This window comes from Mandrillus leucophaeus, unplaced genomic scaffold, assembly GCF_000951045.1.
Source record: "Mandrillus leucophaeus isolate KB7577 unplaced genomic scaffold, Mleu.le_1.0 Scaffold395, whole genome shotgun sequence".
In the NCBI taxonomy this organism is placed as follows: domain Eukaryota; kingdom Metazoa; phylum Chordata; class Mammalia; order Primates; family Cercopithecidae; genus Mandrillus; species Mandrillus leucophaeus.
This window is the reverse complement of record NW_012104198.1, coordinates 1,429,237-1,441,918: the sequence shown is the minus strand read 5'-3', so window position 1 is coordinate 1,441,918 and position 12,682 is coordinate 1,429,237. Positions and strand designations below refer to the sequence as shown.

Sequence of the window (12,682 nt, the reverse complement as noted above, 5' to 3'; positions counted from 1 at the left end):
AAAAATAAAATGAAACAGTATGAACAATGAAGAGAGTAGCTGGTGATGAGGTCAGAGAACTAACAGGGCGCCCGATCATGCGCAGCTGTGTACATGGAAGTCCTAGTGTAAGGACTTTGACTTTTGCTCCTGCTTGAGCCATGGCTTGGGAGCCACGGGAGAGTTTCAGATAGGAAAAATATAATGCAACTAGAGGTAAGTTTAACATAAAATGCAATCTGTAAAGTCCTGTTCACTTGCCGGGGGTGGAGGATACCAAATATCTGGTTCCAAGCTTTCTAGCAGCCAATGCAAAAAAAGAAATAAAGGGCATGGTTCCTACGGAGAGCAAAGCCTCTTCCTAGAGCCATGTTCCCTACTCTACCAGCAGATGGCGCGCATTCCATGTGATGAGGATTAAGGAGCAAACTCTTCAAGGCAGGGCTTCTAAACCGAGCCTAATATTAATAACAATTATTCTCTCTGAACTACGTGCCTGGCTATTTAATTCACCATATAGTTCTTAGTGCAACTTTGGGAGACAGTATCACAGGTAAAATTGGCCCAAGCCCGGATTTGAGTCTCTACTCTTTCTATGGTACCAGGCAGGCAACTTGCTATTATTTGGAAAACCTAAGTCAGGTTTTACTCCAATTGGTGGGACTTTTCGACTGGAAAGCTTTCTTAGTGCCACTGCCACAAGATGCAGTAAGAGTCAGAGACGAATTTGGGGTTCTGACACAAAGTAGCTGTTTCAGATCAGGGAAATCGTTTAATCTGCGTGCCTCAACTTCCTCTTCTGTCAAATGGAAATGACAAAATCAGCTCCACTTAACTCTGAAAGTGGTGTGAGTATAGCAGAGGGAAATAGATGTGAAAACACAAAGTAGAAAACATTCTATAGGAATGCCATATTAAACCCAAGATTTGTCGAATTCCTACAATGAGCTGGGTGCTGCGGTAGTCCTGTCAGGTAGTATTATTCAAAGTGTGGACCATGGCCCACTGCTGGTCCACAAACTGTTTGTTATTGGTTTGAATCAAATGGAATAAAATGGAGAGAAAATGTTTCAAAACCTTAACAATTTGACAGAGTATTTTATGTGTGTTGAATATAATCATGAAAGAGTTGCACTTGTATTTTGTGTTTTGCTTTTATTTCAGTTTTCTAGTAATTTATTTGTATTGTGTTTTATAAAAGTATTTATACATGATATATTTTGGGGAAAATGAGTTTTTCCTACAAATAGTTTGAAAAGCACTGCTGTAAGGAATATAAAGTAAAATATAGGACATGGGCCTGCCGTCAAGGAGCTTGCAGGCTAGTCGGTGAACAGGTAGCAGAGTGGTTCAGAGACACCACTATCACTATTCCACTGTGCTTTAACTCCTCTGTGGAACAGAAGTCTATACAGAGCTGATGAACTTACAAGTGAAAGATCTTCAAATCCTCAAAAACATTCCCTAAACAAACCCTCATATCTGCTGCCATATAATAGTAGCAACTCTAACTAGACTTGGACTTCTCTCACGTGGAGGGCAGCCTGACATGGGATTTTTTGTTTGTTTGCTTGTTGTGAGATGGAGTCTCACTCTATTGCCCAGGCTGGAGTGCAGTGGTGTGATCTCGGCTCACTGCAACCTCTGACTCCCGGGTTCAAGTGGTTCTTCTGCCTCAGCCTCTCAAGTAGCTGGGAGTACAGGCGTACACCACCACGCCTGGCTAATGTTTTGTATTTTTAGTAGAGATGGGGGTTTCACCATGTTGGCCTGGCTGGTCTCAAACTCCTGACTTCAAATGATCCACCTGCCTCGGCCTCCCAAAATGCTGGGATTATAGGCATGAGCCATCGCATCTGGCCTGACGTGGAATTTTTAAAAAGTAAAATTTCTCATGAAAGCCACTTGTCAAAAATTATTCTTCAATCAAACACTATTCTTGTTTTTCTATATTACTTTTAAAGATATATAATTGAATGGTTAATACACATCCATGGCACAAAATTGAGAAGGTGCAGAGCTCTACATCCACATACTGTATTGTAGAGAATTTTGCATATAAGTACATAAAAAGCTTTCTCATTTTATTTTTTTTTTTTGAGATGGGGTCTCACTTTGTTGCTCAGGAAGGAGTGCAGTGGTGCAATCAAGGCTCACTGCGGCTTTGAACTCCCAGATTCAAGCGATCCTCCCACCTCAGCTTCCTGAGTAACTGGGACCACAGGTGTGATGCCACACCTGGCTGATTTTTGTATTATTTCTAGAGACAAGTTCTCTCTATGTTGCCCAGGCTGGTCTTGATCCTCTGGGCTCAAGCGATCCTCCCACCTTGGCCTCCCAAAGTGCTGTGACTATTGGTGTGAGCCACCGCACCCGGCCTCTCATTCTTTTTTTTTTCCACTGGAGAGATGCACCATTATTTATTTGATCAGTCCCCTATTGAGGGACATCTGGTTGCTTCCCAGTTTTTATTATTACAAACAATGCTACAGTGAATAACTTTGTTCATATAACATTTTACACCCATGCAAACATAACTGAAGAAGAAATTTCTGGAAATGAAATTTTGGGATCAAAGTCCCATATATTCATAGTTTTTATAGTTATTACAAAACTGCCCTCAATTGACTAATTGCACTCCAACCAACAATTTATGAGAGGACTTACCCTCCCACCCCTGTTTTGTCAACACAGTGTATTATTATTACTATTACTATTATTATTATTATTTGAAGCAGTCTCATTCTGTTGCCCAGGCTGCAGTGCAGTGGTGCGATCTTGGCTCACTGCAACCTCTGCCTCTCGGGTTCAGGCGATTCTTCTGCCTCAGCCACCCGAGTAGCTAGGATTACAGGCATGCACCACCACACCCACCTAATTTTTGTATTTTCAGTAGAGATGGGGTTTCTTCATGTTGGCCAGGCTGGCTTCGAACTCCTGGGCTCAAGTGATCTGCCCACCTTGGCCTCCCAAAGTGTTGGGATTACAGGCATGAGCCACTGTGCCCGGCCAACACAAACTATTATAAATATTTAAAACTTTGCCAATGGTATCTCATGGTAGCTTTCAGTAGCATTTCTCCAGTTATGAGGTTGGCTATCCATTTTGGTATAGAAGCCACCTGCTAATTTTGATACCCTGCTCTCCAGGCACAGGGCAACTACAAATGACTTCGGATCACTTTGTTACCAGGATTTCCTAACCTACTGTTTTGATAGATCCCCTGAGCTAGAGAACTTTGTTCATTTTCTTTTATTCTGCCCCATTTTTTTTTCCTAGAACTATCCCAGGCATTTCTTAGGCACTCGGGAAATTTTACTTTAAAATCAGTATTTCTAGCGGCTAGCACAGTGACTAGCATAATAGTAAGGGCTCAAAAAATCTGAAACAAATAAATAAGAACCATACAAGAAACACTCACTACTCTACATGGCTACATATTCATCTAACTATCTGTCTCTATTTGCAATGCCAATTTTAAAATGAAAGTTAAAGCTGCATTTAGACATGATAGTTTAGGTGTCACTGTGATCTATTGTTCTAAAGGTTTTTCTTTTGCAATATTAAGTCTAAAGTGTTACCTTTTGTTATACAGAGAAATTCCCTGTTTTTTTTTATTTTTAAAATAAGCTTTAAGATCACAATGTATTTACTCTTTGCTCTATAAGACCTGAAATGGCTCTTGACCTGTTAACAGTTTGTTGACCGTCATGGGAGGTGGGGTGGGAACATCTTTTCAGTTTTTTCCAGGGTAGGGGGAGGAGAGCAGAGGACTCATTATGCTGATCTATCTTCACTCTCTTGGCCAAACCCACTCATGACCATGGGCACAAACACATGGGAAACCTGGCTGGATTTCTGTAGAGAGTGGTCTGAGCCATGGGAAAGAAAACAAGTTAACAGTCAGAATCTGTACCTCTTGATTGAACTGTTAATTTTGCCACATTAGCACCAAACTCTCACCACTTCGCTTGGGAAGGTATTGTATAGGCATTTATACTCACCACACAAATAGCTTCTGAAAAACTTGGGGATCCAAAGGCTGAAGGATAATATTCATTATCATCATTATCATTATCAATAGTAATACAGGCTAGCATTTATTGAGTGCTTAATCTGTTCTAACTGTTCTACATCTGTTAATACATTTACTCCTATTATCCCATTTTATAGGTAAGAAACCTGAAACAGTGAAGTTAGATAACTTGAACAAGGTGACACAGCTAGTAAGCGTCTGAGTATGGTTGGCTTTGAGCCCAGGCAGTCTGGTTCTGGAGCTCACTCTCTGTTTTGTTTTGCAATTCGCAAAAGATAAAATGTTCTGTTTTTGAAACGCACATTTTTTGGGGGGAGGGGGAGATTTGGTCCCCAACTGGAGCCCTCCAAGCTGTCATCGGTCAGTGGCGACACCAAGTGGTAACATGGATGTACTGCAGCTCTCTTATAACTCCCAATTCCCCCCCAATTCCTTGCTCCCTCCCACCCCCTCCCACTCGCTCCCCAGCTCTCCCAAATAAACCTGTATGTACTTTAAGTAAAGCCAGTACGTTTGCTTTGCAGAGGCAGTTTCGTGACATGTCTCCTTCCAACCAGACTGCCATCCTTCAACCCGTTTTTTCCTGTATCAGAGGAAGAGGTGTCTGAGGTTAGTTTGTGTTTTGAATCTCATTTCTCTCCTCTCAATTATTTTACTCCATTAGTTATCCCCTCCTTTTCTTGCCTCTTTTTTGTGTGTATGTGAGACAGAGTTTTGCTCTTGTTTCCCAGGCTGGAGTGCAATGGCGCAATCTCGGCTCACTGCAACCTCTGCCTCCTGGGTTCAAGTGATTCTCCTGCCTCAGCCTCCTGAGTAGCTGGGATTACAGGCGCTGGCCACCATGCCTAGTCATGTATTTTTAGTAGAGATGGAGTTTCATCACGTTGGCCAGGCTGGTCTCAAACTCCCGACCTCAGGTGATCCACCCGCCTTGGCCTCCCAAAGTTTTGGGATTACAGGCGTGAGCCACCGCACCCGGCCTCTTGCCTCTTTAGTATTGATTTCACCAGTAGTTTTTCTGCTCGACCTACATATAAGCTCCAGTTTCTTCTACTTCAATGAGAGAAAAAAAAAAAAAAAATCAAGCAAACAATCAGACCTCTCTTTGAACAATTACTCTAGATTCACCTTTTTAAAGATGAATTCCAAAAGGGGATTGCCTTGCTCAGAAACCTCAATTCTTTCTCAGTCACTTTCTGAATTAAGTATAAGTCTTAGTCCAATATTCAGGACCTCAAAAATTGGGCTCCAATTTACCTTCTGGGTATTATCTTTCACAATTCCCCTGTACTTCCCTACCCTAAACTTCAACCACAAAGGACTACTCATGGGTCCTCATAAAACTTCCTGCCTGCTCATCTTTGCCATTGGTGTTACCTCCAGTTGGATTTACCTTTATTAGAGGCCTGTACTGATATTTTCTGATACTAATATTTTCTAGTCATTTGTGGCTATTCCATACACCATGAGTGCCTGAAGGAAGGAACTGAATGTTACCAGTTCAGAAAGCAAGAATTATTTTGGACTGAGAAAACAAAAATCCAGCCATTAATCAGGCTGGAATAACACACAGATAAAACCAGATGCAAATTTAACAGAGAACAATATTTCTTTGGCGGACATATTGCAGCTGTAAAGTGGTAAAGATGTTTTTATTTCAGTGACCATCACTTTTTTATTCACTGAGAGACTTTGTTCCCTAAAATCGTAGATTATCAGAAACTCTTCTGCTTGAAATCATATCAGTAAGAATGAAACATCCCACATGCATCTGGAGGACATAAGTTTCTTTGACACAGAGAAGCAGCCTCAATTTCCAACCCAGGTGCGGAGGTTCAGATAAGGGGTATCTGGACACAACATTCCACATCTATCTTTATTTTGTGGTTCCCAAGGAAACACAACTCTGGGTTCACTTTGCAGTTCAGACCTGATGGTGACCCCAAATGACAGTACTGCTTTGCTTTGAGCTTACCAAAAACACTGCTTTGTTTAAAATTCACCTAAACTCCACTCTTCTCTCCAATCCTATAAATGACTCTATGTTTTTCTGTTTGATGAAATGCCCATGGTTTCTCTGGTGTACAGTCTCTCATATTGTAATGGGTCAAAGCCTGACTATGTTGGATTACAGATTTGTCCCTGGTAGCCTTATGCTGATTGGGCTAGGATAGGGGTTTTTAAATCCCTGACCACTTAGCTTGTCCAAAGTAGGCATTCCAAATTGTTCACTGCAGTAGAGTACCTGGGTTCTAGTTAGATTACTTGGATTGATTATATGGATTCCAGTCTCAGGTCTGCCAAGAACTAATTAGCTGGATCATCTTAAGTGAGTCAGTGCACCCCATTTGGCCTAAGTTTTCTCTTCTGCAAAACGGGGTGCTATTTCTTTCAAACCTAGGGTAAGGGCTTTGGAGTCAGTTAGACCTAGGTTGGATTCCCAGTTCTACCACTTACTACTAGTCCTGTGACTTTTTCTTTTCTGAGCCTCTTAGATAATGCAGTACTAACAACTGCAGTATAGTTTTTGCAGCGTTGCTGAGAGCATCAAGTTGGCTATTAAAAGTATCACTACATTCCATCACTGTTCCTATTCCTACTATTATATGAGCTTAGGCAAGTTACTTAACCTTTCTGTACCTGTGTATTTTTATGAGTAAAAATGGAGAAATACCCCTCGGGGTTATTGTGAACACCAAATGAGACGAAAAAGGTAAAGGGCTTAGGAGCGTGCCTGACACACAAGAAGAAGCTTAAATTATGTGATCTAATGTTATTAGTATTAGATTTCTACTACTAATTACTCTGTGGGCCGAAAGCGCAGGATAGACAGTTTTATTCTAAGGACAACCCTTCTCCCCAACAAAAAAAGGCGCTGAAAACTGGAAATAGTGAAACACAATGGGGCATTGCGTCTTCAAAGGCAACTGACACGCCCAGCACTGGGATACGACCCGCCCGCCCAGTACTCATTAAATATGGCAGCGAGCGGGGGCGACGTACTGCGGCTGCGCAAGTTGAAACTCCTCCTGTCAGCTCCTCCCCGGTGGGCCTCCCCTCACCTCCCCTGGGCAGAGGTGCCGGGTGTGAGCCCGCCGTGGCGCGCACGCGCAGACGCTGGCTGGGCTGAGCCGATACTCGCGAGGCGCCCTGTCACATGAGCCGCGCGCCCGCTTCGCTCCCCCTCCTCCCCGGCTGGGCTGTGTGAATGAAGCTCTGCCGGCTACGTGGGGCGCTCACTCAACTTGGTGTCCTGGACGCCAGAGCCGACCGAGCGCGCTGCCCACCGGCGGCGGACACGGACTCCGCCGCTCCTGACCTCGGCGATAGGTAAAGGCAAACGGGCTGTCCCTTCCCCAACAGGTCCTTGGTGGGCCGCTGGCCCCCGGCCCACCGCCGGAGCACCCACTAAGCGCAGCGACACAGGGGAAGCGCAACCCCGCTGGCTTGGACCCCCGGAGATGGGGCTTTATCGCGCCCGGCGGCGGCAGCCCGGCGCTTGGAAGAGCTAGACAGGCTAGTTCCAGCCAGTGCGGAGCGGCGTCTTCCCGGGAGCCCAGCCCTATTCTCCGAGTAAGGTCCCTGGGCTGCCCGAGTGAAGTTTCCTTGCGGAGCGGCGCCAAGCCCGCCCCGCTTTTGAATCGGAGTGTTTAGCCGCCTGCGTCCCCTTTCCCGGACTGGGGTAGGGTAACTTAGGCTGGCAAAGCTCAGCCGAGGCCCCGCTCTTCTCCCTCCGGCTCTGGACTTGCCGCTGGTTTTGTATGAGTCTTAGCGAAGTGGAGAAACTCTCGGAAAAGTAGTCGCTGCGCTGTTTTCCTTTTGCCACTTAACGAGCGTAGCTGGTTCTCTCCAGACTTTCGAGCCTTGCTCTTGAGCCCCTTGACCCATACGGGAAAAGCTTTACCTTTACATTGACGCACGTTTCCTTTGATTAACATTTCAGAGCAAATCAGTTGCCCGGAGTTCCCAGCGAAGTTGTACCTGTGCCCGTGCGATAACGTCAGTGGAAGCTGCCCCGAGTAAGTGCGGGAAATCTAGAAGTTTGGAGCATAAAAAACCAGCGCGAATCCACTTTACTTAAACTTCATACATTTATTAGCAACTGCTCGGGTTTAATTTCAGAGATGTTGAATTTCGCCTAGTCCCACGGGACGACGATCATTACTTCTTAACTGCACGTGAAACAGGAGAAGAAAAAAAGGCAAATCAAAACAGACTGTCTCAGGTCTCAGATAAGTCATCGGAGCGCTTTTTCCTGGTGAATTCACCCTAGGAGTTTGTGAGTTCCTAGTTTTCTTGGACTTCGCGAACTTCTCCTTGTCCAAAGCACTGTCTTTTCTCTGTTGGTGTTTTGGGACTGGTGTACACATTAACCCTTTTGTCATTAAAGAAGGCCAACACGATTCTCACGTTAGTATTAGCCTTCAGTGTTTGTGCTTTAGCGCTTTCACTTAGGAGGCGGAGGCGTTGGTTGTATAAAAGATATGGAAATAGCAATCTACTTTAATGTTCACCAGGTCAAAAAGGTGAAGACTTTTAGAAAAAACAGATTGGCTTGTATGCTAAGTAGGGAAGACCAATTTATTAACTGAGATCTTGTTTAAATGGACAAGCAGAGTGTTAAGCCTCTAAGTCAAACTAAGTCGTCAGACCTCTCATTTTTTCTCCCATTCCTAGCTCCTATTTTTTTTTTTTTTTTTTGAGAAAGATATCGTTCTGTCACCCAGGCTGGAGTGCAGTGGCACAATCTCGGCTCACTGCAACCTCCGCCTCCCTCCCGGGTTCAAGCGATTCTCCTGCCTCAGCCTCCCGAGTAGCTGGGATTACAGGCGCCACCTGTAATTATAGTGCACCGCCATGCCCAGCTAATTTTTATATTTTTAGTAGAGACGGGGTTTCACCATGTTGGCCAGGCTGGTCTCGAACTCCTGACCTCAGGTGATCTGCCTGCTTCGGCCTCCCAAAGTGCTGGGATTACACCACACGCGGCCCCTAACTCCTTTAATATCTTTGTAAATAGTATTGTCCTTTGACTGGATTTGAAGTTTTAACAACCGGAATTAGCTGAATTAATTTGGTTTTCTTTGAACTAGTATTACATTTTTACATTTTTCTTCTTCTTTGGTTCATTTTCCCCCGATTATAAAAGCAATATATGCTCACTATAGGAAATTTGCAAAGGGTGGGAAAGTATAATGACACAAAGAGAAAGAACTACTACTCAAAGGGTATCATCACTCTTCACTTTTTATTCCGCTTCTTTTTTTCCCCCCATACAAGATCTGTTTCCAAACTTTAAGTATTCATAAACTTTCCTCTCCTTCTACTGATTTTTAAATGTAAAGTTGGGTATTTTGGGTATTTTGGGGGTTGGTTAGGGCACTGGATATTAATGTTGCTCTTCAGTCTCCAAAGCATGAAACTTCAAGGTAGGAAAGGTGCTTAACGGTGATTTCATGCAGCATCTCACCAACTGAGACTCAGAACTTATTTACTGAGGCTCCAGTGATTCATGCAGCATTGTATAGCACTGAGTGGCAGCATTAACTCGCTCCAGATCTCTGGTGTTCTCTCTCTTCAGAGATACCTTGCTGCTTAGAGGGAAACTTGACACTACCCATGCCTGCATATCTTTGAAAGAGAGGTTCGGGGAGGGGCAGGAGATAATTTTCAAGCATTTGAAGTGTATAGTTTCTTTTAGGTATTCATTTTTCTGTTTACATTTTCAGGTTTGGGGCTTTAGCACCTTGCAGAAAACAGAGCCACAGAGCTGCCTTTCTTATCAAGTCTCCCTATAAAACTGAGTGGCTCTGGGAAACTCAGCCTGCGACCCCAGAGTGGGTGAAGATAGGATCAAGATGGCCATGTGGCAGGGTAAGAAATTAGCACTTATTCTTCTAACTGGTTTTTCCTCCTACTCTATTCTCTACCCTCACCCAGCCATTCCCCACCCAGCCAATGGCAGGCAGCCAGCTGTTCTTTAATTTAACCCTTTGTCTTTGCAAGGACAAAACACATTAGTTTAAAAAGAAGCTGCTGCTAGCTATAAGTTTAAATTATTTAAAAGTGGGGTTGGAGGAGAAGTAGGAAAATGGCATGCCAGCAACATTTAAAAGAGCTCCCTTCATTTAAACAAGTGATCGTTGGGGGGTTATATGCCAGGAGACAGGATATTTTTTCCCATTTGTGTTTTTCATTTGTTTCTGGCAAATTTCTGTCATAAGATTCCCCACCATAAGGTTGGGGAGACAGATGACAGTGCCTCTCCAGCTTCATCTTCCCAATGAAAACTTTGTGATGTATGCAGTTTGAAAGAGCATATTTAATGTTACAGTGTTTATATTTGATACAATATAAACATTGAGAAGGAAAATGCCTATTTTAATAATATGAACTACCTGAGAGCAAAGCTCAGTAGTATCTTAGCTGATGTATTACATCTCTCATGAACTTGTGAATTCCTACCACATACAAAATTATGTTTTATTTTTAGTGGGGTTGAGGCTTGTGCCCTTTGGAGGGTTTAGGAATCTCCAGGGTTATGTGGGATTTTTATGGTTATCAAAAGTGAGTGTGGGTTTAAGAAATGATGACAAACACTACCAAAATTGGCCTGTGACCCATAAAAAGTTAAAGACCACTTAAATGGAGTAGAATGAAATAGCTTGAATATCTAGAAATATTCAGCAGGTTGGTTAGTTGGTGGTCTGATGTATCTTTTAAAAATGTTTCATTGTGTTGGTTGTGACTTTATGTAGGCACATAAATGTAACAAGTAGTTTCCATGTATAAAGATTATCAATTTGAAGACATTTATGGAAACGGGATTTGGCCTGTATGCTTGCTTTGACTCACACAATGGGCATTTATCAAGAGCAGTTTGGATATTCTTGCTTAAATCCTGAGACATTCTTTCATTCAACAAACGAAATACAGAGATGAATAAGTTGCAGGATGCTAGAAGATTCCTTGTCATCTAAAGACAGACACATAAACAAATAATTTCGCCACGTTGAATAAGTTAGAATAGAGAGGTACAAAAAGCAAGGGAAGCCCCGAGAAAAGCTTGATGAAGTCTGAGTTTTGAGCTGGTCTAAAAAAATGAGTAGGAGTTTGCCAGATGGGCAAATGAGAGAATTGCATTCTGGGCAGACAGAGCAGCACTGTTTGGGAAGTTCCAAGTTGCTCTGTTCGCCTCATGTGAGATGTGTAGGGGCACGACCTCAGACGAAGCAGGGAAGGTAGTTGGAGGCCAGATAATAAAGAGCCTTGTATGTTCTAGGAAGGATTTTACACTTTATCCTGAAGACAAAGATTCTAAACAGGGAAGTAACATAATCAGATTTTGTTTTAGAAAGATTACTTTGGCAGCAGTGCTGAGCTGGAAATGGTGAAAACTAGGAGTCAGTCAGGAGGTTTCTGGAATAGTTTAGGGGAGAGATGGTAAGGGTCTGAACAGAAGCAGGGGCAGAAAGGTTAGAGAGAATGGGATTCTAGAATATTCTGTGAGTGGATGTGGCAAGAAATGGGCCTGGATTAACTACCAGCTTGGGTGCCTGGGGGCCACTGGTGCCATTCTCTGGCATGGGGAGCATGAGAGGCAACTGATGGGCATGGGGATGGTACACTGAATTTGGATGACCTGTTTGGGTTGAGACACCTGTGGGCTGTCAGGTTGATGTTTCAAAGACAGTTTTGAAAGTACAGAACTGAGGTTGGCACAGTTGGGGATCTAAAGTTTTGTCCCTAATGGTGCATAAAGAGCTTGTATTTTATTTCTCTGTAGTTAATGGAAATGTCATTACTAGTTAATGATTTATTTTATAATAAAAACATTTTAATGTTTAACAACTCTTAATCATAATGTCATATTTTCATAGTAAATAATGTATTTTGCAAGCCCAGGTCCTGAAATCAGATGTGCTTAAAATTACATTGAAGTGAAACCTCATTTTTCCAGCATTAGTGAAGAGGGGAGTGTTCCGTATAAGTAAGCTCTTTGGGTAACTGCAGCTTATCCCTTGTTTTGGGTAACCTCTGAAGTAACCAGCAAAATACGATGATAGTTTGGAAGCAGTGTGGTATGATAGTTATATGTGTGGGTCTGAGTTCCACTCCATTGGTTCCGTCACTTGGTAGCTACGAGGCCTTGGGCAAGTCACTTAATCCCTCTGTGTGCAAGTTTTCTCCTTTACAAAATGGAGATAGCAATATAACTCATCCCATTGCTGAGTATATAGCCAAAAGAAAGGAAATCAGTATTGAAGAGACAGCTGCACTCCTATGTTTATTGCAGCACTGCTCACAATAGCCAAGATAGGAAATCAACCTAAGTGTCCATCACTGGATGAATGGATGAAAAACATGTGTTACATATATTCAACAAAATATTATTCAGCCATAAAAAGAATGAAATCCTGTCATTTGCAGCAACATGGATGGAACTGGAAGTCATTATGTTAAGTGAAATAAGCCAGGCATGGAAAGATAAATACTGCATATTCTCACTCATATGTGGGAGCTAAAAAATGTGGATCTCATGAAGGTAGAAAGTCGAATGGTGGTTTCCAGAGGCTGGGAAGGGAAGGAGGTTGGGGAAGGAAGAGAAGTGGGTTAATGGATATAAACATACAGCTAGAGAGAAGGAAAAAGTTCTAGTGTTCAATA

At 42.9% G+C, this 12,682-nt stretch overlaps 1 protein-coding gene across 2 annotated transcripts in view; it reads left to right on the top strand.

The window, feature by feature from the left end:
* The first annotated feature begins 7,167 nt into the window (after positions 1-7,167).
* The window catches only part of CLCN5 (chloride channel, voltage-sensitive 5), a 160,040-nt gene continuing 154,525 nt past the window's right edge, over positions 7,168-12,682 (top strand). Inside the window, exons 1-3 of one of the 2 annotated variants that reach the window (XM_011991346.1) lie at positions 7,168-7,345; positions 7,959-8,034; positions 9,745-9,889. In XM_011991346.1, the coding sequence (XP_011846736.1) occupies positions 9,874-9,889 (16 nt within the window). In that variant the 5' untranslated portion in view covers positions 7,168-7,345; positions 7,959-8,034; positions 9,745-9,873. Of the gene's footprint in view, positions 7,346-7,958; positions 8,295-9,744; positions 9,890-12,682 lie in introns of both variants that reach the window. The other variant, XM_011991347.1, reaches the window with a different exon arrangement.